Genomic DNA, 24,036 nt, shown 5'->3' with positions numbered 1-24,036 from the left:
CTATCGCAGCTCCTCGTCCAGCCAGCGCTCTCGCGGACGCAGGTCGCAGCGTAGCAGCGTTAATGGTTCCTCTGTTCGTTACGGCTGCACAAGGGCCCTGGAGCAGCAGTTTCGCAGGCGGCAGCGTGCGGCCGGGCAGAGCCACTCGCTGTGTGCGCAGGGCTCGCCGGAGAGTTACCGAGGGCTCCATTTTAAATTGCAAAGGACTCGGTTTTCAAGGGAAAATGCTACGAGCAGTTTTAGAGGGAAAATACTCCTGCCCTGCCAACGCACAAGCAGCTCTTTCACGGCAGAAGCGGAGCACCGCCCCGCTCCCGCGCCAGCCTCCCCTCCCTGCGTTCCCGCTTTCCGCAGCGGGAACGTGGGGCTGCAGCAGCCCCAGCTCAGGGGACCGATGGCAAATCACAGGCGATGTCCGGGGCAGGGACTTACGGGCTCTCTCTGCCCTGGGGGAGCGGGCAGGTTCCCTTCCAGCTGCACTATAAAGGGTAGCCCCCAGAGCAGGGGTCTTGGCTGCAGAGGGAAATGGTTGCTTTTCCTCTCCCCAAGCTCTGGCTGGCTCAGCAGAGCGCCAGAGCCCAACGTCAGCCTCCAAGGCGGCTCTCCCCAAGAGGCGGGCGCAGGCAGGCACTGGGGAAGGCCTCGCTTGCTGCTGCCCGGCATCCCCGGCGCAGGTGCTCTCCTGCAAGTCCTGCTGCTATTAAAGGGTCTACAGAAACCAGGGAGACTAAGTAAGCCCCGAGATCCCAGTGGAGCTGCTACTTGCTGCCAGGATGCCTCCAGGTCCTGGCCAAGATGCTCCCCTGGCTCCTGCTAATGGGGAAATGCTGTTTGCCACCTCCGTGCTTCTTCCTGCAGCCCCCCCCCCCCCCTTCCCGCTTCCAGCCTGTTAAATGGCAGCTCCATCCATCCACGCGGGCAGCAACAGGATAAGGGATGAGATAACGCTGGTCCCACGCGCTGCTCGTATCCGCCTGCGAGGCTCGCTCGCACGAGACAGCGCTTGGCAGGCAGCTAGCGGCGCTGGAAGGAACTCGGCCGGGCTTTGCCATGGAGCAGCCAACTTCTCCTTCCTCCGGTGTCATCTGGCTGCATCAGCCAGGCCCACTGCTGGCTGCCTTTGCCTGGGAACCACTTCCCGTCCTACTGGATTACTCCTCTGCCAGCCAGTATGCTCTACCGCGCTTCTCCTCCAGGCACGGGGAGGTCCTTATCGGGACAGGCACAGCACTAGATGCACCACGGGATCCCTCTGCAAGTGTCCACGTGCCTCCGTAGGTTAAAAGCTCCGCGGTGCCAAGGCGAGGGCTTGCAGAGGCCATGCCCGTCCTCGCCCTTCCCGCTGCCCCGCTGGCTCTCTGCGATGGCGTTCATGGAGCTCTGTCCCTGCTTCGAGGGGACACACAGCCCCACGCTGCTGCCGCGAAAGGCAGAGCCCCGCGAGACATGCGCCTGTGGTGAGACAGGGCCTTTTGAAATGGGATACCGCCGGGGCTGCAACGTCCCAGTTTCTCTTTGCTAACGTCCCCGGTTTGGTTTTCCCGTCTGCTTTTTTGGCTGCCTGCAGGTTGGCAGCTCAGGCCTGGCGTTTCCCGTTGCTGCGCTGTGTGTGTGTGCTTTCCCTTCCTTCACGGGCTCAGCTGCGGATCCTTGTTCTGACTCCATACAAAATGACCTAGAAAACTAATTCTTTTCAAACCATTGCAGGAAGAAAAGAAGTGGGAGGGAGAAAACACACTGAAATCATTTTCCAGAGAAAGATTCCAGAATTCAAACCCCCAGAAATCTGCTGTAGTGCAACACTTCGCATCTCTCCTGCTTTCTTTCCCACACCATTCTCTGGGGTCAGGGAGCCGGAGGAGGTTTGCAGGAATCCAGTGGCAATGTCATGACAGACAAGTATTTCCTTAATCAAGAAAGCCAAGTGACCTCCAGCGAGGCAGAGGATGTGGGCCAGGCTTTGATATGTAGATAAGCTCCCAAAACGTTTCCATTACCAAAAGAGAAACAGCCAGGCACCAAGCTTGGAATAGCCGGTGCAATCTGCACGGTGAAGGTACAGCTGCCTCCGACGGGCAGGGCACTGTCTGCTGCTGCCTCCGTCGTCGTCTTCACAAGTCTCAGATCTCCCCTAATCTTTTCCGAGGGCCCAGCTGGGCCAAACCCCAGGCTCGAGGCCCCCGGGCCCCGCGGCCGCTGCCCCCCGAGGACCCCGCCGCCTCCCGCGGGGACCGGTTCTGCTCACGTCCCCGCCGCTCCCGGCAGCTTGTCTCCGCCGAGCTGCTCCCTGCTCGTGTATTTTACGTTGGGTGAATTTGGTTAAAGCTCACCCAAGGTGTCAAAGCACTTTCTCCAGCCATTGACATTTCTCACCGTAGCTCTGTGTACAGGCAGTTGCCAAGTATTTCCTTCTTTTCAAACCTCCCAACAGAGCTAGTGAGATTTATTCTTCTTCACTCATTCCTGGTGTCGCGTGGGAAGCAACACCCCGTCCCGGCTAGCCTCGAAGCGTTATTTATGCTCACGTCTGTGTCTTTAGCACGGAGCTGTGGTGGGCATGTAATCCGGCTCTCCTCTGCTTTGTCTCGCAGCCCATTAGTTTCTTTCTTACATCCGTTTGCAAAAGACCTCTATAAATTCTTTAGATGTCAAGTGGTTATGGCCTACTCCCAGCTGGGCTGATTCATTCCTGGATGTTACTGAGGTTGCATTTTCCTCGCAACTACTGGCTTTTCCTACATCCTCAGGGTTTTTTTTAATGTTTTTGTCTACCTCGCTGGACTCAGCAGCTAAGCCAGAAACAGCAGGCGCGTCTTATCTGATAAACTAATCGCTCGCTCTTCCCTTTACTACGAGTCCAAGAGTTTTCTTTTCAGTTTCCTTTTTAACTTAAAAGGAGAAAATCATGCATAGGTCTCCTGAGGCCACGGACTCGAGGGATGGCGTGGGGGGGTTATCTTTAACCTCGGCTCTCTGTATCGCCGTCCTCTCGGATCAGCCCAGGCGGGAGTCAGTGACTCCCACGGTGCTTTTGTGGCCATTGGGAAGTGGGGCAGGGGGACGAATCCAGCTCCTAAAACGCAGCAGGGTCATCGCAGAGCATCATCCCCAGAGCAGACAGTAACTGTTGGTCTCGCTGGCACCCTCCGGGGAGGGACAGAAGGAATAAGGCTCGAATTAGCACCTCGGGCACTGGCCAATGTCTTGCTTCCAGGCAGCCCCTCGGCAGGTGCTGGTGTCGCAGCCTAGGAAGCCGCTGCGATGACACCTAAATAAAACCGTTTCCAGTGAAGGGCAGTCTGCTAAGTTCAGACCCAGGCAAGAAGGGCCCCGTTCTCCGTGCGGGCCACGGGCTTCCTGTAACATAAATATCAGCCCTTGGCCCCTTCAGCGATCGCGCTCAGCCCCAGCACAGATTTTGGCCTGCCCTCGGTTTAGTGCACGGCTCGGAACGGGCGTTATTGCAAAACGAAAGCGTTGCCGGTTGGAGACACCAGATGACACCGCGTGGCCCTGGTCGGTGGAAGGACTACGCGTGGGACAGCGATGTGTCCTAGCTCCTGCCGAAAGACACCAAAAGCCTTCCCGCCACGGAAGTCAAGGGGCAGCAGCGCTGCAACCCACGGCCTGAGAACGAGCCAAAGCAACAATTTCCGTTTGCATTTCTCTGCAGCACCCGTTCCCGTGTTTGGTGCTGCCTCTCTCCGCTCTTCGTGGCTGGTTCAGCAGATTCCCGGGGCTGTCTCTGCTCTCCTTGTCCCCTCTGACTGGGACGCGGCCCCTCGCTTCCCGCGTATTAGAGCAAGCGCTGCGTGACAGCTCTGGCGCTGGCCCCGGGCCCTGCGCGAGGATTTGCTTTGGGTGTGCTCGACCCGTGCCCGTTCCTGCCGTCGGGGGACCGCGAGGGGTTGGGTCCCGTCTGGAAGCCGTGTCCCTACCCAACAGGGCAAAGAGATTGCCAAGCTGGTTGTCCGCAGGGCCACGCGCCTCCATCCAGGCCCCCCTAAAGCCCTGTGCTCTCCTTCTCTTCGCAGACGTGCCGCCGATGCTGCCAATGGACCTCAAAGGGGAGCCAGGACCGCCAGGGAAGCCAGGCCCACGCGGGCCCCCCGGCCCCCCCGGCTACCCGGGAAAGCCAGGCACGGGGAAACCAGGAATGCACGGCCAGCCCGGGCCCGCCGGGCCCCCCGGCTTCTCGGGGATCGGGAAACCCGGCATCCCAGGACTCCCAGGAAAAGCGGGTATGAAAGGGATGCCCGGAGCCAAAGGCGAACCCGGCATGAGAGGAGAGCAAGGGCCCAGGGGACTGCCGGGCCCCCCGGGACTGCCGGGGCCAGCAGGCATCTCCGTCAACGGGAAACCGGGCCCCCAGGGCGGCCCCGGCCTGCCGGGGTTTCGGGGCGAGCCCGGCCCGAAAGGGGAGCCCGGTCCTCGCGGAGAGCGAGGCCTGAAGGGTGAAAACGGCGTGGGGAAGCCAGGCGTGCCGGGGCCCCGGGGGAACGGGGGCCCTCCCGGCCCCGCGGGGCCCCCAGGGCCCGCCGGCGTGGGGAAGCCCGGCCTCGACGGCCTGCCGGGCGCTCCGGGGGAGAAGGGCGACATGGGCCCGCCGGGAGGGCCCGGGGTCAACGGGGAGCCGGGCCCCATTGGGCCCCGGGGCCCCCCCGGCGTCGACGGGATCGGCATCCCCGGCGTGGCGGGAGTGCCGGGGATACAGGGCCCCACGGGACCCAAGGGAGAACCCGGGATCCGCGGCCTCCCCGGCTTGCCCGGGCCCACGGGCTACGGGAAGCCGGGCTTGCCCGGCCTCAAAGGAGACCGCGGGCAGCCCGGCGTGCCGGGGGGCATCGGCGATAAAGGGGAACCCGGTGTCGACGGGGAGCCGGGGGAGCCGGGCCCCGCGGGCGTCATCGGGCCGCCGGGGCCGCCGGGGTCCATGGGGCTGCCGGGCAAGCACGGGCTGCCGGGCTCCAAAGGCGACGTGGGGCCGAGCGGCCCCCCGGGAATGCCGGGGATGCGCGGCGACCAGGGCCCCAACGGCTTCGCGGGGAAGCCGGGGGTGCCGGGAGAAAGGGGTCTGCCCGGGTCGCAGGGCCCCCCCGGGCCGACGGGCCCCAAAGGGGAGCCGGGTTTCATCGGCCTCCCGGGGGTGCCGGGATTAACGGGCGGTCCCGGGCCGAAAGGGGACGGCGGGATCCCGGGGCAGCCCGGCCTGCGGGGCCCCTCGGGCATCCCGGGCTTGCAGGGGCCCGCGGGGCCCATGGGGCCGCAGGGGCTCCCGGGGCTGAAGGGGGAGCCCGGCCTCCCGGGGGCTCCCGGCGAGGGGAAGGCCGGCGAGCCCGGCATGGCCGGACCCATCGGCCCGCCGGGAATGCCGGGAACGCCGGGGCTGAACGGGCCGCCGGGCCCCCCCGGTCCCCCGGGGCCGCCGGGAGCGCCGGGGGTCTTCGACGAGACGGGCATCGCGGGGCTGCACCTGCCCGACGGAGGCGTGGAGGGGGCCGTGCTGGGCAACGGCAAGCCGGGGAAGCCGCAGTACGGCCGGGGAGAGCTCTCCGCCCGCATCGCGCCCGCCTTCACCGCCATTCTCACCTCCCCCTTCCCGGCCTCGGGCATGCCGGTCAAGTTCGACCGGACTTTGTATAACGGGCACAACGGCTACAACCCCGTCACCGGGATTTTCACCTGCCCCGTGTCCGGCATCTACTACTTTGCCTACCACGTGCACGTCAAAGGGACAAACGTCTGGGTGGCGCTTTACAAGAACAACGTGCCCGCCACCTACACCTACGACGAGTACAAAAAGGGCTACCTGGACCAAGCCTCCGGCAGCGCCGTGCTCGAACTCAAGGAGAACGACCAGGTCTGGGTACAAATGCCCTCGGACCAAGCCAACGGGCTGTACTCCACCGAGTACATCCACTCCTCCTTCTCCGGGTTCCTGCTCTGCCCCACATAACGGCTGTTGGGCACGTTTCCTTTTCACCCACTCTAGCCATAAACTGTCTTTTTTGATAAAAAAATTAAAATAAAATTAATACAAAAAGAAAAATCACTGGGAAGAAGGCGCAAGCCGTTGTCGCGGGACCTTGCTTCATGCTGTTTGATCGATGAGTCAAGAGGGTAATCAGAAAGGAGACGTTTTTCTTTCTTTCTTTCTTTTTCGGGGGAGGGGAGAAGGGAGGGAGGGGAGCCACTTTCTCAGCAAAGTGTATTTGAAATAAATTTTACCCTAGCGACTGCACATCAAACGCAGGAACGCGCTTGGGATGGCAAGGATCTGGCTACGCAGAGCACTGCTCTGGGAGCCCGAGAAGGTAGTCTGGAAGAACAGACCTTTCTGGTCTGCAGTCAAGTGCCCTTGTTTCCCATTTGGAGTACTAGTTAAATAAATTCAGCTGTTGTAACGGATGGTCTATTTGCTAACGAACACAGGAGTCCTAGGCACTTAACACAAGTATATACAGCAGCAGAGATCCACGATGGATTGAGAAATTTCCTTCCCAAACCATCGTATGCCCAAGTTTCAGTCTCATTGATACGTATTTTTTTAGATGGTACTTTGAGGCACTCTCTCTGATTCATTCCAGGTTCAGTGTGGTTGGATTTATAGTCATAAGAAGTGGAACACTTTGCATAAGCACCTTTTTTGTAACAAGCAAATATTATTTTTAACACTTCCCCCAACATCTTTAGGAATAAAAACGTCCAGGCATTGGTATCTGGGAGGATGACAGACGACCTTTTCCAACGCCCTTCAGGGAAGTTGGGACCTCTCTGATGAACTATGATCCTCTATCTTGCGTTAACTCATCTACTGGCAAGTTCAAGGGCTAGTGCTATTCTATATATTTTTTTGCAGCCCAAAGACTTGCTTGGCCTTGTGAACATGTTATTCTCTGATAACACGAGGACGGCACTGCAAGCCTGCCTTATGGTGCTTCTAGCCTGGCTTAACGGAAGGTTTAGTTATGCTTTCTTGAAAGTGCCACTTTCGGACAACTTGCTTTTAATGTCTTACTATTTCAAGATGTGTAAACTTCTGCATTGGTATGTCCCCCTTCTTTGGGGACCTTTTAATTAAGCAAAAATAGCATTCATTCTAACTTTCCATTCAGCCATTTTACAACGGTGCTATTGTCTACTTAATAATGTTATTTACAAGTATAGTGCAATATGTATCTGTAAAAGTGCGCCATTCCAGGTGCCCGTCTGTGACTTAGGTTAAAAAATTCACATTTGTCTGTTGTTGCCACTTTGTCTCACTAACGCTTGAAAGGTCATCCATCCGAGCGCGAGCTGCGAGGTTCTGGGGAAGGTGTGCGCAGATACCGACCCTGGGCTGCTCCGGCCTCCGCTAAAGGGAGCAATCGAACCCTGCTGCTTTGCAGGTTTTCTCATGGTAAAATAGTGACTGACACTTGCACTTACAGTTAAGCGATTCTTCTCATCCCAGGCAAGCAGAACGCTGCTGAAGTTAATCCCGGGCATTATACTGAATGTCCCTCTGCAAAGACACATCCCTGAGAAAACAGCAACAATTTGGTCACCAGCTGAGCAACTTTTACCCTTAAATCTCCGTAATGCCTATAATACGGCCAAAGAAACGAAACATAGCAAGAATGGGACTTGGGATTATTCTCCAGATTGACTGTAGAAGATATTTAAACATGTTTTCTTCTTCTGTTTTTTTTTTTTTCTCTTTAAGCCTATCTTGCCTTTGTGCCTCTTGTCACCCAGGGCTTCCTCTTAAACACACACCTATCCCTGAAAGTAAGGAACACAAAAAGGAAATTGAAAGGCCGGCGCTCCGGCCACTGCCCTTCGGGGGCTGGTAGGCCTCTCCGTGGCCTGATTTTATGCCATAAAAAATTGGAAGCTGTGAGGCGATGGCACTTTCACACGTCGAAACGCAGGCCCGGTGTTTCCCATCGCACCGGCCGTTTCGAATTCCCGAAGGCGGGGGGGGCTCAGAGCCATTCACGTTTTGATTGTAATCGGTTATTTCCCAGCTGGAAAAAGAGCCATACAAAAACTAAAAGTGGAAGCTCAGATGTTTCCTTCAAGCCCAAACTTGGGAGGAGGGCTCGAGGACGAGGCTGGCGTCTCCTTTATTTAAGTGTTTTTCCTGTGAGAACAGCAATGAACTCAAGCTGGTGACACCGAGACCCCTTGGAGCAACGGTGCCTCGTGCTTCCCAGCGCGGGGGGGTGACGCCGGCCCGCTGCCCGCGGTAGGGGAAGCAGCTTCCACATAGATAATCCCTAGGGTGGAAGTTTAACGCTGTTATTCAACAAATCAACTTATTTATAGTGTGTTCTAACCTACATTCAATCTCTTTTTGTTCTGTTTTGTTTTATTCCAAACTTCTGGTTCTGGCTGGCAAAAAGCAACGGCAAAAATACTCACCATAACCAAACAGAGACATTAACTCGTTCGGTGCTGTAGATACCGTTTTGCAACTCCACTTTCCCTTCATGTGCAGAGCATAAACCATAATCAACCTTCCGCAGCTATATAACCTGTTACATTTACACAGTAATTGAAAGGCAAAGATATTACACGCACATAGAGTTAGGCTAGAAAAACGATGCACAGGATGAGGGAGGCTGTTCGCTAAACCGGATATTGTCAGGAAGATTTTTTTTCTGGAGTACTGAGTACGTGATATTTGCCAGCAGAAAGGATTATTTTCTGTCGTGTGTGTGAGCGCATGGGATTTTGGTTTCAATCACAATAATAAAATAAAGGTTGGGTTGGATGAAGTATGTCTATTTTTAATTATGAAAACTGCATTACAATGTGCATTTTTATATACAAATTCTTACTATTTTTTTTAAATTTGCCTCTAGTATCTTCATTTCTAACCTAGTATATAGAGGTTTTTAGTTTTGTAAATACTTATTACATGCACTGTCTGTCATAGTAAAAGTTGGTTTAAAATGCACTCTTTTTGTGATCAGAAACTGGCCTTCTCTTCAGAACTAAAACTACAGTACTTGATTGTATTGACAAAACATCAATAAAACTTATTGTACAAAAGGCGGTCTCAGCTGTGTCTCTGTCCTACCGTTAACCGGCCTGCAGTAACATCCAGGGACGGCAGCACGCACCGGCCTCCTCGGGCCCGGCAGTCGAGCCCTCCTGCTGTCCTGCCGCAGAGGGACCAGCTCGTGCCCGTCAGGCGTGACCGTGGCAGTGAGGAGAACCACGAGGAATTCACCTTGCCAGTAACAGCCTTCATACGGACGTCTTGCGCTGTCTTTTCTTCTCAAATCCAGCTCGCTTGTTCCCTCGCTCCACCAGGTTAGCCTGCTAACTAATATTCTTCTGTGAAAAGGTTGAGACAAATTTCACCTTTTTTGCTGCCAATGCAGAGGTAGCTCTGATCACACCCAGACGGATCCCGCCTCTAACTCCTTTCAACAGAAGACGGCACGAACGTTGTACCACACCGGACGAAGGCACCAACCACCACGGCCTACTGGGCAGAACTGCACCGGCAGAGACCACGCTCACACCTCGCTTGCAGCACCCCAGATACGCACCACCGCTTCACAAGGAGCACAGCGCTGGAGGGACGCGGGCTCGTTTTGTCCAGTCCCTGCACCGTGAAAGAGCTGCTTAGTTTCTTGCAGGCAACGAGGATTACGCCCTGACTCCTTAACACGGGAAATCTGGACGCTGCAGAACAGGCTCCAGACAAACCACATTTCACGAGCTCTCTGTATGCGTTTTCCCAACCAGGTTTCAAGCTCAGCTTCAGCTGAATGATGAGGATCTTTTAGACCAGCTAGGAAAGACCTGGTAGAAATACATATAAGGACATCTATTTGCTCTGAAGCCCGAGCAGCTATTTTTTCCAACTCAGGAGGCTGAGGTCAGATGTTCCCCATGTCAGCGTCATGACGGAAGCCCGGAAACACAACTTCATGACTTGAAAGAAAACACAAGAGCAGTGGCTAATTAACAAAGATAGCTAAGTGATTTTATTTCTTTCCAAGAAAGTCAGAGTTGAATGTCAGTGTGCAGTTAAATTCCGGCCTAAAATGAGCTATATTTTTTTTTAACAGGAAATATGTCCATTCTTCATAAGTTCCACACGTTAAAAATTTTAAAGCTGCTTTAAAAGGAGAATTTCTTCTTTTAAATAACTCTGTCAAAAATGCTGACATCTCTGGCAGAGCAATTTGAAAAAACTGACATTTTACAACTTAGATCTGAAGCACAACCCATAAATATACAGTAGACCATAATTCCACATGTTCGCAAGACAAGATACTCATATTTATACAAGGAAAACCCATTAAAGCATCACACAGAAGACTGGTACTTGAAGGAAGTAGAGTACAGGAAAAACTGGAATGCCCCTATTGCAATCAGATTTTCTACATGTGCATGCAGCCTGACACACACAATAACCATGTGCTAATGTCAACGGGGAGTGAACTCCATTAGAGCAGAACATTCACTTCCCAGTTCCACAGAAGTATTAGAGAGAGTATAGAGAATCATAGTCACATTCAAATTTATAAACATTTCCATATGATGACTCTTTGCCTCTTTCTTTCTTTCTTTTTGCTTTTAATTATCAGAGACCTTTTAATCCTTTTTAGACATGCTTCTGGCTGTATGCAAGCTCAGGTCATTGCCTCTCTGACCAGCTCCATCGGTCAAAGGTTTTAAAAGTAAAACTGTGGAACACAGCTTTCCTGGAAAATTCTTGGCCACTTGTACCAGTTTCAAATGTAGAAATTCTTTTAAACTCTGATAAAGTCTCCCCCCACTGAAACTTGCTTTCCCGTTAATTTCAGAAGATTCTTACCAAGTACAGTTTTAAAGCTGTGAGAGGCAACTCCTGTTTCCAACTGAAGTCATTTTTTTCCACTGACAGCAGCAGAATCAAGAATTTAACCCTTGTGTAACACTAGGTTTCACAGCGTATCTCCACCCACAGGTTTAAACAGCAATCTTATTTGGTGCTCTGGATGCACATAGGACAGGATTAAGAATGCAGGATGCAAGGATTAGGGAACAAAAGGAAATGGCAAGAGCAGCTGCAGCAGTGTGAAAGTCAGCTATGCAAGGAAACACAAAATGTAACAAATCAGGATGATGTCAAGTGGACGGTAGAGCTAGAAACAGTGAGCATTATGCCTTCTTCCAACAGTAACAATGAGCCAACTGGGATTCTATCTGCATGGACCAAAGGCATTTCTTAAAATGCCACTGGAAATGCAAAGAAATCCCTTCTGCTATCTCTGGCACTTTTCATTCTGCTTTTAATGAAGTGAATCTTCCTATGAGGTCTATCTTTCAGCATCCTTACTCCCTAACATAGGTGGTAATCAGTACCACTATACAGGATGTGCTCCAGGCTCTCCAGTGATATGCCTCTCTGCCGACTCCCACCTACGTCCTTTAGCTGGTCAGCTGAGCGTGAACTACTTCTTTAAGAGGGGTACGAAGCATATCAAAGCCACTGCAGGACAGATCACTAACAACAGAAATGAAGGCCGTGGATATCAGCTAGGAAAATCAGCTAGAAAGTCAGTGGATTCAGACACTCACCCACATCACAGTAATTGTAATGATAGTGACATAATGGCATAAGGATGGGACAAAGCAGAAATATTATGAGGAACTAGGCGCTGCTGTAAACAGTGGAGAATCACTCCACTGCCCAAAGTGCCACATGCATCTGCTTCCCAGCCAAAATGTAACTGAAGGATATGTCCCTCTTCAAACCCAGCTCTTGCGTCCAGCTCTCAAGTCACACCAGATGTCTTTCTCAGGTGGAGGCTCACTGGCATCTGTAGATGGTGCGGATCCACCACAAACTTTCTGACCAGAAAAGCAGAGGTGACCACCGGCTTTACCTTCAGAAAACACATTCCCTTCGGGGCTCAGAGCCGCTGGCAGTAGAGTTCGTACAAGCTATTTGCCAGCTTCTCTGTCTCTTGAAAAGCTTCACAGCTCTGCTCCCAACTTGGGGGTATCTGCTCCTCCCCATAGTAAGCCCCTGCAATGGCTCCTGCCATGGTAGCAATGGTGTCTGTGTCTCCACCCAGAGAGATACAGTAGATGATGGTCCTCTGCAGGTTGCTGTAGTGATCAGGAATATCTGGGTCAGCTTCCATACAGCGCAAGAAGGAGTAAATTGCAGTAGGGACAGACCGCAGAGCAGCAATGCCATTGCCTGTTAACAAAACCAATCACCCTCAGTGCTGCAGAACACTTGCATCTTCTTTTCCACAGAAACTCCTTTTTCCTTTTATTTGCAACTTCCTATTGCCAGTCACTTTCAATATTAGCATTACTGATTTTTACATGACAAGATGCAAAAGTAAGCATGTATCTATCTCCCTGAAGAGAGCTCTCCCCTCCTATCCTTAGCTCCCCAGCACAATTCCCATCACAGAGAACAAGTCCCAGCTATGCCAGCAAAGGCTCGAATATGCCTCTGCTCATTCCTGTCTAGCATGCAGACCTGATAGTCATTAAGACAAGAGATCTTGAAATATTAAGAACGCTATTCAAAACAATTTTTCTTAGCAAGACAGTTTTTTCCCACCAATACAAAGGAGGGAGACCCTGGGTCAGGATTCAGAGAACCGATTGGTGTGGAGATGCAGCCTTTGCAGCATAGCCAGTGCCTGCCAGGCCGCAGTGGTGAACGTGGTGATTTGGGGAGGACACATGAACCAGCTTGCTGAGTTGGTCCTGCCTCCAGCTCTTATCCTAATACTTGTAGTAAGATAGGTACTTACCTAATTCAAACAATACATCCGCTTTGGGAACACTGCTGAGCTCCAAAAATTCTTTTATCTTCTTTAGACGCCTTGAAAACGGTAAATCCTCAAATCCTAGCCTGGAAACAAGAGTACAGTGAAGAAGAGAGAATGCAAAGAGATGGAAGTAATGGTACACAGAGGAGTTAGTGCTCCACACAGCTACTTACGCTCGGGCGTCAGTAAGAGACCTATCATCTGCTTCTACATCTTCCATGTGGCTAATCAGCTGCTCGAGGAAACTCTCCTTGCTGAGTTCTCCCTGCAGGGCCAGATGCACTGCCAGGGCCTGCAGGATGGCCCCGTTGTAGCCTAGGGAGTTGGCATGGGTTAGCTCAGCACTGAGCTTTGCAAACTGCGAAAGAAAACACATCATTAGCAAACCTAACTGAGAGATCACGGTGGGACTCACCTACTAGCAGGGACTCCCAGAGCCAAGGACCCCAAACGAGCCAATAAAGGTACCTTCTTTACATCCTGGACATCAGAATAAACCAGCGGAATGCCTGCCACCCTCATGGCACCGCCATTTCCATAGGAGCCTTTTCCGTTAAACTGTGCTCTCGCTGGTTCAAACACATCACTGCACTTGGGGCTCAGGAGTTTCTTAAACACATTGACAACAGCCATCCCATAACCCCTGTTGGGTTCCTTCTTGTATTCCTCAGCAAACCTGGCATGGACAGTACAGCAGCAGTTACACAGGTGAGAAAAAAAATACCCTGGGTATTTGGTCTGTTACTGAAATTTGTAATAAGATTTTATAAAGCCATACTCTAATACAGTGAATAAACAGCACCTGGACAGATCAGCAACGGTCAGGACCTATCTGATTCGGGTCTATAGGGAAAGAATCCGATTCCCAAAGATCGGTGTGAAAGGACAAAAGGGTGTACAAACATCACCTTTCACAACCCACTTGTTTCCCTTTCAACTTTGCTTTGAAACAGAAACAAACTGGAAACATTTTCCGGGGTCACAACCACACAGAAACTCTTTTGTCCAAGTTCAGTGAAAGTGTTTTCTAAACAAATAAATGTTCTCCCTTAAGTGGAAACAAATGTTATGACTGCTGTGGATCCAAAAGGGAAATGGATCATAAATGAACTGAGGCTGACCTCACTAATATTTACTAAGTAAACTGAGGGAAATGTAAACATAAATAGCAACAAATAAACATGAAGGGAAATTTCTAAGTGTTAGCTTCCGCAAAGGTACAGAAACATACCTGCTTGCAATACTGAATGGTATGCACTATCCTGTCTAATTGCAAAGCAAATTCTGAACCCCCATTAAAGCTAACGATGCTGCCTGTTCCAGGACAGTGCAAAGCACAAAATAAATTACAGGATTAGCCATCGCTTCTTTTATTTTTTTCTAAGCAAATTCACAATGACTTTGCCTTAGCCCCTGCCCCCTTTCACAAACAGTTAAAGTAATTCATTAATTTTAAGAAAGCTTTGCCATCACTAGTAAATGTCAGCGCCTCGGCTTCCGAAGCCGGCTGCAGCCCTTACCTCTTGGCCATATCAACTTCATCAAACTCTCGCTTGGCGAGCAGGGACTGCACCACAGACCTGCTCATGGCCGTGTCGTCCGTGTACGAAAGTGTTTCTAAAACAGAGGGTCAAAACACAACACGGTCATTCAGGAAGGAGCTCTCCTCCTGTGCTTCTCAGCTCTCAGCACTTCCCTATTCTCCGAGAATTAATTATCCGTGCTGCTGGAGTTAAAAAGTTACTAAGATTTCCAGCGCTTTGAGCTCTTCACTCATCATGATCAAAGAATTGCAAAGGCGCCACTGAGAGAAACAAGGCACACAGCAAGAGAGAGACATCCACAGAAAGAGTAAGACAGAACGCGTTTCAGGATTAACAAAAGCCGAGGGAAAATGTTGGAATCCAGGAGCTCCAGGGGTTGAAATCCCTGAGGCACACAGACAAGTTTCTCTCTCAGGGAGCTGACAACACACGCTGACAGGCAGAGGGAAAAGGAAGCACAACTGTGTTTCTTGACAAGGATGCAACAAGATCAAGTGCCTTCTGCTGGAAGGGCTTACAGGGGTTTTTGCACAGCTGAGAACCGCGCTCTCCCCAACGTGAACCCATCGTCACTTGCTAAGCGTCAAACAGCCCTTCTCCTGCCTCTCCCGCTCGGCTCCTTATCCGTTTTTGGTGTGTCGCATCCGTGCTGACACCCCCGCGTCAGGACGCCCGAGCTCCCGGCACACGACGCCCACCCTGCTTTCCCCGAGCAGAAGGAGCGCTGGCTGCGCCTGGGAGCCCCCCGCGCCGACCCCGCACCAGCCCCACAACCCTCCCGCGGGGCTGCAGGGCGCGGGGCGGCGGGGAGGGCCCTGGGCCACCCCAGGGCGCAGGCACAGCGGGAAGCCACGGGGCTGGGGCGCCCAGCCGCCGAAGGGGGACGCTGGGCCCGGTGCGCAGGGGGCCGGGGCCGGGCCGGGCCCCGGGGCTGGACGGGGACAGGCCACGTCCCGCGGCTCGGTGACGGAGGCGCCCCGAGGAGGCCGAGCCCGGCCCGGGGGGGTTGGGACGCGCCCCAGGCCCGGTGCCGCGGCCCGGCCCGTTCCGGGGTGCGGGGAAGGCCCGGGAGCCCCGGCCGGCGCCGCCGCCCACCTCTGCGGGCGCTGCCGGGCGGCTCCCCCGCGCCGGGCGCCGGCTCCAGGCCGCCGAGGAAGCGCAGCAGGTCGGGCAGCTTCACGACGCTCCTGCCCTCGAAGACGGCGCCCAGGCAGTCGCCCAGCAGCGCCCCGGCCAAGCAGCCGCGGAACCGGGCCGGCCCCGGCCGCGGCCGCGCCGCCGCCCGCCCCGCGCCCGAGCCCGCGCCCGCCGCCGCCGCCGCCATCTTGCCCGCGCCGCCTTCCCTGGCGGCCCGGAGGGGAGCAGCAGCGCCGCCCGGCGGCCGGGCGGGGGCAGCGCCGGGGCGCGGGGGGGTCATGCATGGGGACGGGAGGGGTGCGGGGGGGTCATGCATGGGGGTCATGCATGCATGGGGACAGGGTGCGGGGGGGTCATGCATGGGGGTCATGCATGCATGGGGACAGGAGGGGTGGGGGGGTCATGCATGGGGGTCATGCATGCATGGGGACAGGGTGCGGGGGGGTCATGCATGGGGGTCATGCATGCATGGGGACAGGGTGCGGGGGGGTCATGCATGGGGGTCATGCATGCATGGGGACAGGAGGGGTGCGGGGGGGTCATGCATGGGGGTCATGCATGCATGGGGACAGGAGGGGTGCGGGGGGGTCATGCATGGGGGTCATGCATGCATGGGGACAGGAGGGGTGCGGGGGAGTCATGCATGGGGGTCATGCATGCATGGGGACAGGGTGCGGGGGGGTCATGCATGGGGGTCATGCATGCATGGGGACAGGAGGGGTGGGGGGGTCATGCATGCATGGAGGCAGGAGGAGTACATGGGGAACAGATGAGGTGCATGGGGGGTACATGGGGGGCAGGAGGGGTGCATAGGGGGAGTCATACATTCATGGGGGCCAAGAGGGGTGCACAGAGGGTACATGGTGGTCATGCATTCATGGGGGGCAGGAGGCGTGCGTGGGGGACGGGGGGTACCCGGGGTGCAGGAGGGGTGCGTGAGGAGGGCGGGCTGTGTGCACGGGGCGCAGGAGGGATGCAAGCTCCTGCCATACGCAGGGTACGGGGCACTGCCGCAGCACCCACCTGCGTGCAACACATCGCAGCATCGACGCGCTGGAGGAAGTGGGACTTTGGGGGCTTTCTAAAGCACCGCTAGATTCTGGCAGCGACGCGCTTGAAGAGTGTCTGGCTGGAAAGAGCTGCTCCAAATATGCCGGTTTCTTTCCTAGCTTATAGAAAGGGAAGTGTTGATTTTTCTCAGTTCCTCGTTATCAGAACTTACTCTGAGAGCCAGAAGTCAGTCCAGGCTGCTTTCTATGGGGGCTGTTACTGAGCATCATCCCCCCCCTCGGGGAGGACGAGCAGGCCAAATTCTGGTCCTGGTTGCACATGCAGTAATTCGGCTTGTAAGGTCTCGGGGGCAGTGACTCTGTTTCCCAGGGAGTGCATGCAGTATTTAGCACATTGGGAGTGTGCCTGGAATAGAAACAGTAACTCATGGCAGAACGTGAACACTGCAATTCAATTTTAACAAGTCTGTTGCCACAAGAGCCAGAATGGACTCCAGCTCTTGCTTTTGTAGCTGTGTTAGCTCTCTGCAAGGCTAGCAGGCAGGGGGAAATCCCAACCCAAACTTTACTTTAATCATTAAAGCGAGCAGATTTGTGTCAGTACACCCACAGAGCAGATCTGGCATGCTGCCACTGTTACACAGTCCCTTTTCAGAGCACAGCCTTGCATTTTAAAGGACTTAAAACACTAAAGAGCCCAGATGGATTCAATCATCGTGAAATGCTTCCAACACATTCGGATGACAACTGCTCTTGGGGACAGACTCTTTATTGTTTATAATGCTCCTCAGAGTGCAAGAGGCTATAAACATCGTATAAGGGGACAGACAGTTATATAACAAACTAGGGGGAGGGAGGAGAATTACATTATCCTAACATGACACAGATGTCCGTTTTTCTTGCTACGGAACTGAGTCACTGGTAGCTTTCTCTTCGGTGTGGCTCATTGCACAACACGCCACAGTGCATTAAGCCAACTCCAACTGCCTGCTCTTCAGCGGGGAAAGCGTACGGTTTGTGGTCCGGTTGAAGGTGTCAACCTCTGGCACAAATTTCTCGGCAGGAACCGTGAGCTTTCTCCGGCTGTCCATGCACTTGTTGTCCAGCACCAGGGAATTAGCTTTGTAGCCAGTATCTGTCTGGATGCGGTAGAGTTGTTTGTAGAGAGCATCCAAGGCATCCCTGAGAACAAGCACAAGTGAGAGTCAGGTTCAAGCACGGCATTCACTTCCCAAGTTGGACAGGAAACACTGAACTTCCCACTTTCTGGCAGCATAAAAGTATCTGTGCGGCTCTTGCCTTTGTATGAAGAGCTAATGCCGCAGAAAGTTTTTGGTGCATAGCAGTAGCATTGTTTGGGTCTGCGAATAGCAAGCCCACATGCTGCTCCTGGATTGCGGCACAGAGATGCTCCCTGGGAGCCCCACGTCAACGCAGAGCAGCACTGCTATTTCTTCCTTTGCTTTTCACCCATTATTCCCCCTTTAAAACCACCTGTGCAGCCAGGTCAGTCTGAGTGCAAACAGGGGCCATGGGAACCCCCACTCACCCTCCCATCACACAGCCCTGCCAGGCCCTGCCTGCACCTCTGCTGCCCAGTCCAGCTCCCCACTGAGCCCAAAGACTGTCTCCACTTCTGATCTGAACGAACATGATCTTCAAAATGCAGCTTCTGGAAGCGTTCCAGGCTCAGGCTGCACATGGCCACGTCCCTCCCATACACAATGTTGGGTCACTGCTCTGCCCCAGAGAACAGGGGACTTACTGTGACTGTGCTAGCTTCTGCTTCAGGGCACTGATCATTCCCTCCAGCTGCTGAACCTCATCTGTCAGCCCATACTGGACCTGCGAGGTGGGGAGGGAGACGGTTATGACAGTTAGCAAGGCTGGAGAGTGGTGTCTTATAGGGAGCATAGTTCTCTCATTCCCCTCCCATCCCGACTACAACATTTATTTCCTTGCTTTACCCTGGACAATACACTATGTGAATGTGCTGTGTGACTGCAGAATCCATTGCTCAGCCCCTCTGCAGTTTGCTCCAAAGTGCATCCACATTTTTCCGACTCACCCAAGCACCCGTCCAGCTCAGTTTCCCTCAGCACCTCCCAGCAGGAAGCATGCCAGGCAAGGCTGGTACCTGATCCCGACACAGCTCCAGATTGGGCCGATACGTGCGGGTCTCCAGGCGAGTGTGTGCCAGTTTCAGGTCTTGCATTTTCCTCCGAAGATCATCTTCCAAACGTCGGATGTCCTCTTCCATCTCAGCAATTTCCTCCAAGGTCTGAGGATAGACATGTACCGTGAGAGACAGCCCTAGCTCTATTCCATTAGGATCTAGACTGGAAAACAGCCCCATGCACCCTGTGCTGGGAATGGATTATAAATAAGGGCTAGCAAGCTTCCAATTAGAGTCTAGAACCCCTCTGCTCATAGATTAGGCTTCCCACATGGACCAGGCATCATGCTGCTGGTGTTTTATGGCCACAGTGGATGAGACCAGAGGTGAAATATCATGGCCAAAACCTGGCAAAGCCGCTGGGAAGTACCAAGCAGCAACTGTGATGGCAGAGGGAGGTAGGATGCTGCAGGGATCGACTCCACTGTTTCATGCATATGCCACCTAAAAGTTCTTACAAGGAAACAACCTTTATATTTAAAATAGAGCTGTGCCAGATTTACAGGCAGCCTCTCCCCCATGCTATGTTCCCCTGCAAGTGCAGGAGCATGGTAAAAAAGCAGACTTTGCCTTCACAGAGGAATGAGACAGTAAAAAACCCAAAGAATGGAACAAGCAGCTTGTACTGGTTTGTAGTGGTCTAACGGAGCATTCCCAGTACCTGGGGAGTCTCTACCCATCTCTGCGGCCAGCCTGCTGTGTCAAGAGGTGCGGGAGAGGAGCCACGGCTAGGTGCCTGGGGTCATGTGGCCGTCATGGATGAGCGGCTGCATGCCTTGCGGCAACACTACTTCGGCTTGTCAGTCCCATCCCAAGAAGCAGAATTATCCAGAGGTGCTACCCTCGGCACTGCCAGGCAGGTGGTTCAGCAATGCCACCGTATTTTGTGAGAGCCACAGCACTCAGTGTGGCTGTGTCAGCCATGTCCTTCTCGCACCCTGGGCTGGGGCATGTGAGCCGCAGAGAGGAAGGGCTCAGAGCAGTAGCATTCCAGGTAATGAACAGCCTTTGGATTCAACTCCCACCCGTGGACGTGGCTGATAACCAAAGAAACACCATTTACATTCTTTTCCTGCCATTTCAGCTCATCATAGGCTTTTTCCAAGTTTCGAATCCTCTTGCGCAAGGCAAACTCTGTAGCTACACGCTGAGCCTCCAGCCCGTTGTTCGTCTGAAAAGAGAACAGACTCCGATCACACACATCTGGAAGGGGTCTCTCTCCCAGCAGTTGCTAATATGGCCATTGTAGGAGACAGAATCTCCTGTGAGGTTGGGACAAGCCTGTGAGCAAAATCAGCTGGGTTCTGGCAGCTGAAAGGAACCCGCTTGCCATGTATATGCAGGTCACGCATCCCTCTGTAGCCAAAGGACACGGGAATGGTGGACGGTAGGAGTCTTCCAGGATGCTGAATTTGTTGCAACCTCCACAGCATGATTAAGCTCCCCCTTCAAACTAGGAGGGCGTGCAGCTGCTCTCAGAGAGGCACACATGGCTAGTTTTGTCAAAGACTCCCTCCCCCAGGCCACAGCTCATATCAGCCCATTCTCCCATTCTGGGTCCAGAACTTCAGCACCACCAAATCATAGCCAAATGGCTAATCTACCTGGGCAATGGTAAGTGCTATTGCTTCCCGGAGCTCATTTGAGGCTTTCATTGCGGCCTCAGCATGGTCCTTGTTGCACTGGCTATAATCATCCCACTCCTGAAGTGAAGCTGATCTGTGAACAAACCAGCAGTTATGAAAATAAGCTGAGTGTTTGCAAGACAGTTCAAAAGCAACCACCTGCTGCAGGCCAAGGCGGCTTTCTGCAATACAAAATGATTCAGAAGTTCTGGAGATCACAGCCTGTCTGGCATCCTCGGTGCACCAGCTGGAGATTGCTATCCTGCAGCTCCTGCGCTGAGCCCAACATCTGCTCAGGCTAGGGACACATGTAAAGCATGCTATGAAATGCCAAGCAACTGAAAAATCTGCAGCTCTGCCAAAGGCTAATACCATATTGTTAACTGAGTATAGCCTATAGCCGAGTACCAGTGGGAGAGGGCAGCTAGGTTCCCTGTTTTTGCCACTGACTTGTGGTGACAATTTAGATAACTCATTCACTGTCTGTTCTCCCATTTTCCCCATTAGAAAACAGATACCCCATTTATTTGACCCTGACGTTGCTGTAAGGTAAGAAGGTACCCAAAGAATGCTCTAAGATCCTCAGAGATTTAAGAGAGCACCAGTACACATCACTAGCAATCAGCCCACTACAAATACGGATCAAAAAAGGTCTCATCTCCCAGAATTCTGTGAATTCACAGCCCAAGGGCCACTAGAAATCCCAGCAGCCAGCTCCTATTCTGGGCTCTCCCAGTAACTGCTCCCATCAAGCCAGCATACAGCATGGAATGAAAAAGAGTCCCAAGGCTCTTTCAAGCATCAGCATGGGTTTGGCCACAAAAGGGCTGGCTCTTCCCTTACCCGTCTGGGATCCGTGTCGGATTGACCTTGAAGGAGATGTTGGGAGAGCTCACATTGAGGGATAAGCACACCCGATCTATTTCCAGCGCTTCCATCTTGCCCCGGTGATCAAAGCTCAGCTGCTGGCGAGCTTCCTGTAAAAGGCTGCAGAAAGCAGGGTTGGAGTCAGCTGGGAGCTTGCAGAGGGAAAGGGCAGCTCACTCATGTTTCCAAAGCTTTCATCGCAACCTCAACCATTTCTTTAAAATGAGTTAGGAGATCCTGCTCTCTGTAACAGCAGTGAGCCAGGTCCAGCTTGGTCCTCCAGCACACCTACTTTACAAGCCCGGCTGGCTCTCCTGCACTCCGCCCTGGCAGCACCCCGGTGAACTGAGCTGCCCGCTGCAGGGCAGTCACCCAGGAGGGATTAGAGTCTGAGAGCTTTAATGCTTCCAGGTTACTGGTTCATGAACCACAAGCCCCCAAGCCCCACAGACCTTGACAATAATCATCAAAAGCTCCTTTGAGTGGCTCAGTGCCCCAGGGTAAGTATGCCTGGCCTGCTTGCCCATCTTAGTGTGGCATTAGATGCGTATTAAACTGCTGAGGCCAAGCAAGGAGGGCAGAATCCAGTGAAAGCTCTGCTATTTGCCTCACCAGAGCTGTTCGAAGGCTTCATCCACTCTCTGCTGCAGGTCTCTCTTGGCCTTTTCTATCACCTCCACCTCCTTACGCAGCATCTCCTCCACAGGGTCCCTCACCATGTCAATGGCACGGCGGCTCTCACGGAGCGTCAGGCACTCAATGGCAACGTCCAGAGGCAAGTTCTTTGCCTGGAGGGCATGTTCAGCTGCTTCCTTCACCTGGAGAAAGAAGCAAGCTGAGTGGATGGAGGGTCTCCTTCAGGGACAGGAGGAAGGAGAAAGGAAGGGGAACCCACTGATGCCCTTGTTAAGGGGGTCTTGCACTGCCTGTCTTTGCTATTCTGATACCTTTTAGCAAGTCTGGAATGGGAACTGTGGGTGCCAAACACACCAGCCCTCTACATCTGCTGTTCACATTGGGAACTGCACCTTGCTGGGGACTAAGGACTACAGAAGCAGCAGTCTCTGGGTTCAGGACTAAAAGGATCAGAAGGATGTCCCGTTGCTATTCCTAATGGAAAGTCAGACTTTTCTGAATGACAGTGCTAATGTATTTTTCTCATTATCCTTCAGAGCTTAAAAAACAAACAAACATATACCAAACATAAGCATGCAAATGTACAGCCCCACAAAATGGCTTGGCTCAGCCAAAAGCACACAGGTAGCTTGTTTTTCAGGGAGTAATTTCTTCAGCTATTGCTCTCTATACTTGTGATAAGCTTCCCTTAAACTCCACATGGGCTTGTCCGTTGCAAAAAAACAAGCCTTAATTGTTTAATGTCACATGTTGAGAGTGTAGGTTGATTTCCAGCCACCTGTCTTCCCAACATACTTTGGCTAAGGCATCAATTTCCGCATCTATGTCTGCAAGGCATTTGTCCAGGGTCTCCTTCCATCTGTTCACGCTGTTGATACGTTCCGCCAGGCGGGTTTGGTTGTCATGCTCATCCCATTTTGTCTGGAATTAGAGAAGAAATGCCATGACTTTTTTTTGAAGCCTTTCCTGGTTTTGGGGAGTGACTGACCTTTTACAGGAGTACAGTGTGTTGCCATCTGGTGTGATAGTTATTTACACAAGTGGAGGGCATAGAAAAGTATGCAAGTTGCAAAGGATATGAGAATCACACCCAGAAATCTCATTACAGTAGTCACACATCATTGTATATATGCTTATAGATATATACATAGAAATGTTTATATATACGTTTACTTCCTGTAACTATCTTCTTGTCAATTATTTAGGAAGTTCTCTAGAGGTAAAAACTTCTCCTACTCCCTAGTATACACACCTAGATTCACAGATGCTCTCCCGCACTCCCCAGCCACTGTTCCAACAAGCCCAGGGAACAGCCGAGGTGCCAGAAGGCTCACCTGGTTGTTGGTTTCGTTGCGGAGAACCCGGGCTTCCTGCCGGATGCAGTGGGAAGCAGAACGCTGACGTTCGGCATTAGCTGAGATGAGCTCAGAGTTGGTGTGCCAGTCCGGCAAGGTGAACCTCTGTCCTGGCTTCACACTCAGCATGGTCATAGTGGTAAAACTGGCTAGTGACTAAAAGGGAGCAGAAGATCATCATGTTTATTCATGGAGAGACACCAAAACCAGAGATGCATGAAAACAAAACCAGCACCGAGACTGCAAAGGTTTCCAGCAGAGCAGATGCAGCAAGCCCTGACACGGCAGCCCCAGCTAAGGCAGACACGCAGGTGCCTACGCAACCAGGGAAGGGTGATCTGAACCGTTCTCTCCCCCCAGGAAGGAGGGAAGCCTCTTCCACCAGTCTCTCCCTAGGGAAGGGTGCGACCGTCCAGAGAAGAGGAACCCCTCCCAGCACCACCTCCCAGGCGGTATTTACCGAGCTTGGGCAAAATGGCCGATTACACCAGAGAAGCTGCCCAGGCGCTGCCCAAGGCCGCCGTCCCAGGGGACCCGAATAACCCTGCCGGTCAGGGGCAGCTGTCACAGGGCTCCTTAGGCCCGGCAGAGCCGACGCCGCATTAAGAGGCCCCGGCGGTTCCTCCCGGGCCCGGCGCGACCCCCTCACCGCTCCCGGGCCCGGCCCCCGCGCTCCTTTACGGCGCTCCCGCCGCGCGTTGCCAGGCCGGTTGCCAGGCACGCGCGCGGCCGTTGCTACGCAGCCGTTCCGCGCGGACGGCAGCGCGGCCCCGCCCCGTTTCCCTGACGTCACGGCCGCAGCCGTTAGGATCTATTTCATTTTTTTTCCCCAAATGACGCCAACTTGCAAACCCTTGAGAACGCACGAGCTCGACTTCCTCCTACCTGCCACACGGTGGCT

At 53.4% G+C, this 24,036-nt stretch overlaps 3 protein-coding genes across 4 annotated transcripts in view; 1 reads left to right on the top strand and 2 right to left on the bottom strand.

The window, feature by feature from the left end:
• COL8A2 (collagen type VIII alpha 2 chain) overlaps window positions 1–9,042 on the top strand; it is a 38,874-nt gene extending 29,832 nt beyond the window's left edge. The window contains exon 3 of the mRNA XM_026104638.2: window positions 4,035–9,042. Coding sequence (XP_025960423.1) covers window positions 4,035–5,956 — 1,922 coding nt within the window. The 3' untranslated portion in view covers window positions 5,957–9,042. The remainder of the gene's footprint in view (window positions 1–4,034) is intronic.
• Window positions 9,043–9,960: 918 nt separating this feature from the next.
• On the bottom strand, window positions 9,961–15,692 carry ADPRS (ADP-ribosylserine hydrolase). Its single transcript, XM_064525259.1, has 6 exons — window positions 15,425–15,692; window positions 14,306–14,402; window positions 13,254–13,461; window positions 12,959–13,143; window positions 12,768–12,868; window positions 9,961–12,196 (listed from the first exon to the last, which is right to left on the bottom strand). The coding sequence occupies exons 1-6, from the start codon at window positions 15,651–15,653 to the stop codon at window positions 11,904–11,906; spliced, it is 1,113 nt and encodes a 370-aa protein (XP_064381329.1). The 5' UTR covers window positions 15,654–15,692; the 3' UTR covers window positions 9,961–11,903.
• Window positions 15,693–17,229: 1,537 nt separating this feature from the next.
• On the bottom strand, window positions 17,230–23,846 carry TEKT2 (tektin 2). 2 transcript variants are annotated; one of them, XM_026104610.2, is made up of 10 exons: window positions 23,596–23,846; window positions 23,115–23,291; window positions 22,576–22,701; window positions 21,757–21,962; window positions 21,121–21,264; window positions 20,257–20,371; window positions 19,716–19,823; window positions 18,614–18,757; window positions 18,242–18,321; window positions 17,230–17,658 (listed from the first exon to the last, which is right to left on the bottom strand). In XM_026104610.2, exons 2-10 carry the CDS (start codon window positions 23,268–23,270, stop codon window positions 17,445–17,447), a joined length of 1,293 nt encoding a protein of 430 aa, XP_025960395.2. In that variant the 5' UTR covers window positions 23,271–23,291; window positions 23,596–23,846; the 3' UTR covers window positions 17,230–17,444. The 2 variants fall into 2 exon arrangements, with proteins under 2 accessions (XP_025960395.2, XP_064381312.1); XM_064525242.1 differs by having other exon boundaries at window positions 23,785–23,821.
• Between the last annotated feature and the right edge of the window lie 190 nt (window positions 23,847–24,036).

This window comes from Dromaius novaehollandiae, chromosome 23, assembly GCF_036370855.1.
Source record: "Dromaius novaehollandiae isolate bDroNov1 chromosome 23, bDroNov1.hap1, whole genome shotgun sequence".
Taxonomy (NCBI): domain Eukaryota; kingdom Metazoa; phylum Chordata; class Aves; order Casuariiformes; family Dromaiidae; genus Dromaius; species Dromaius novaehollandiae.
Note: the sequence above shows the minus strand (reverse complement) of the source record. Positions and strands in the feature narration are given on the sequence as shown.

Excerpts from the sequence above, each read along its gene's own strand:
- TEKT2 (XM_026104610.2), bottom strand. The coding sequence starts at position 23,270 with ATGACCATGCTGAGTGTGAAGCCAGGACAGAGGTTCACCTTGCCGGAC. Across the intron at positions 22,702-23,114 it reads GCAACGAAACCAACAACCAG|ACAAAATGGGATGAGCATGA; the intron begins GTGAGCCTTCTG and ends CTCTAATTCCAG. Across the intron at positions 19,824-20,256 it reads TAGCACTTACCATTGCCCAG|ACGAACAACGGGCTGGAGGC; the intron begins GTAGATTAGCCA and ends TTCTCTTTTCAG.
- ADPRS (XM_064525259.1), bottom strand. The coding sequence starts at position 15,653 with ATGGCGGCGGCGGCGGCGGGCGCGGGCTCGGGCGCGGGGCGGGCGGCG. Across the intron at positions 13,462-14,305 it reads GAAGTTGATATGGCCAAGAG|GTTTGCTGAGGAATACAAGA; the intron begins GTAAGGGCTGCA and ends TGTCCATGCCAG. Across the intron at positions 12,869-12,958 it reads TCTCTTACTGACGCCCGAGC|GCTAGGATTTGAGGATTTAC; the intron begins GTAAGTAGCTGT and ends TCTTGTTTCCAG.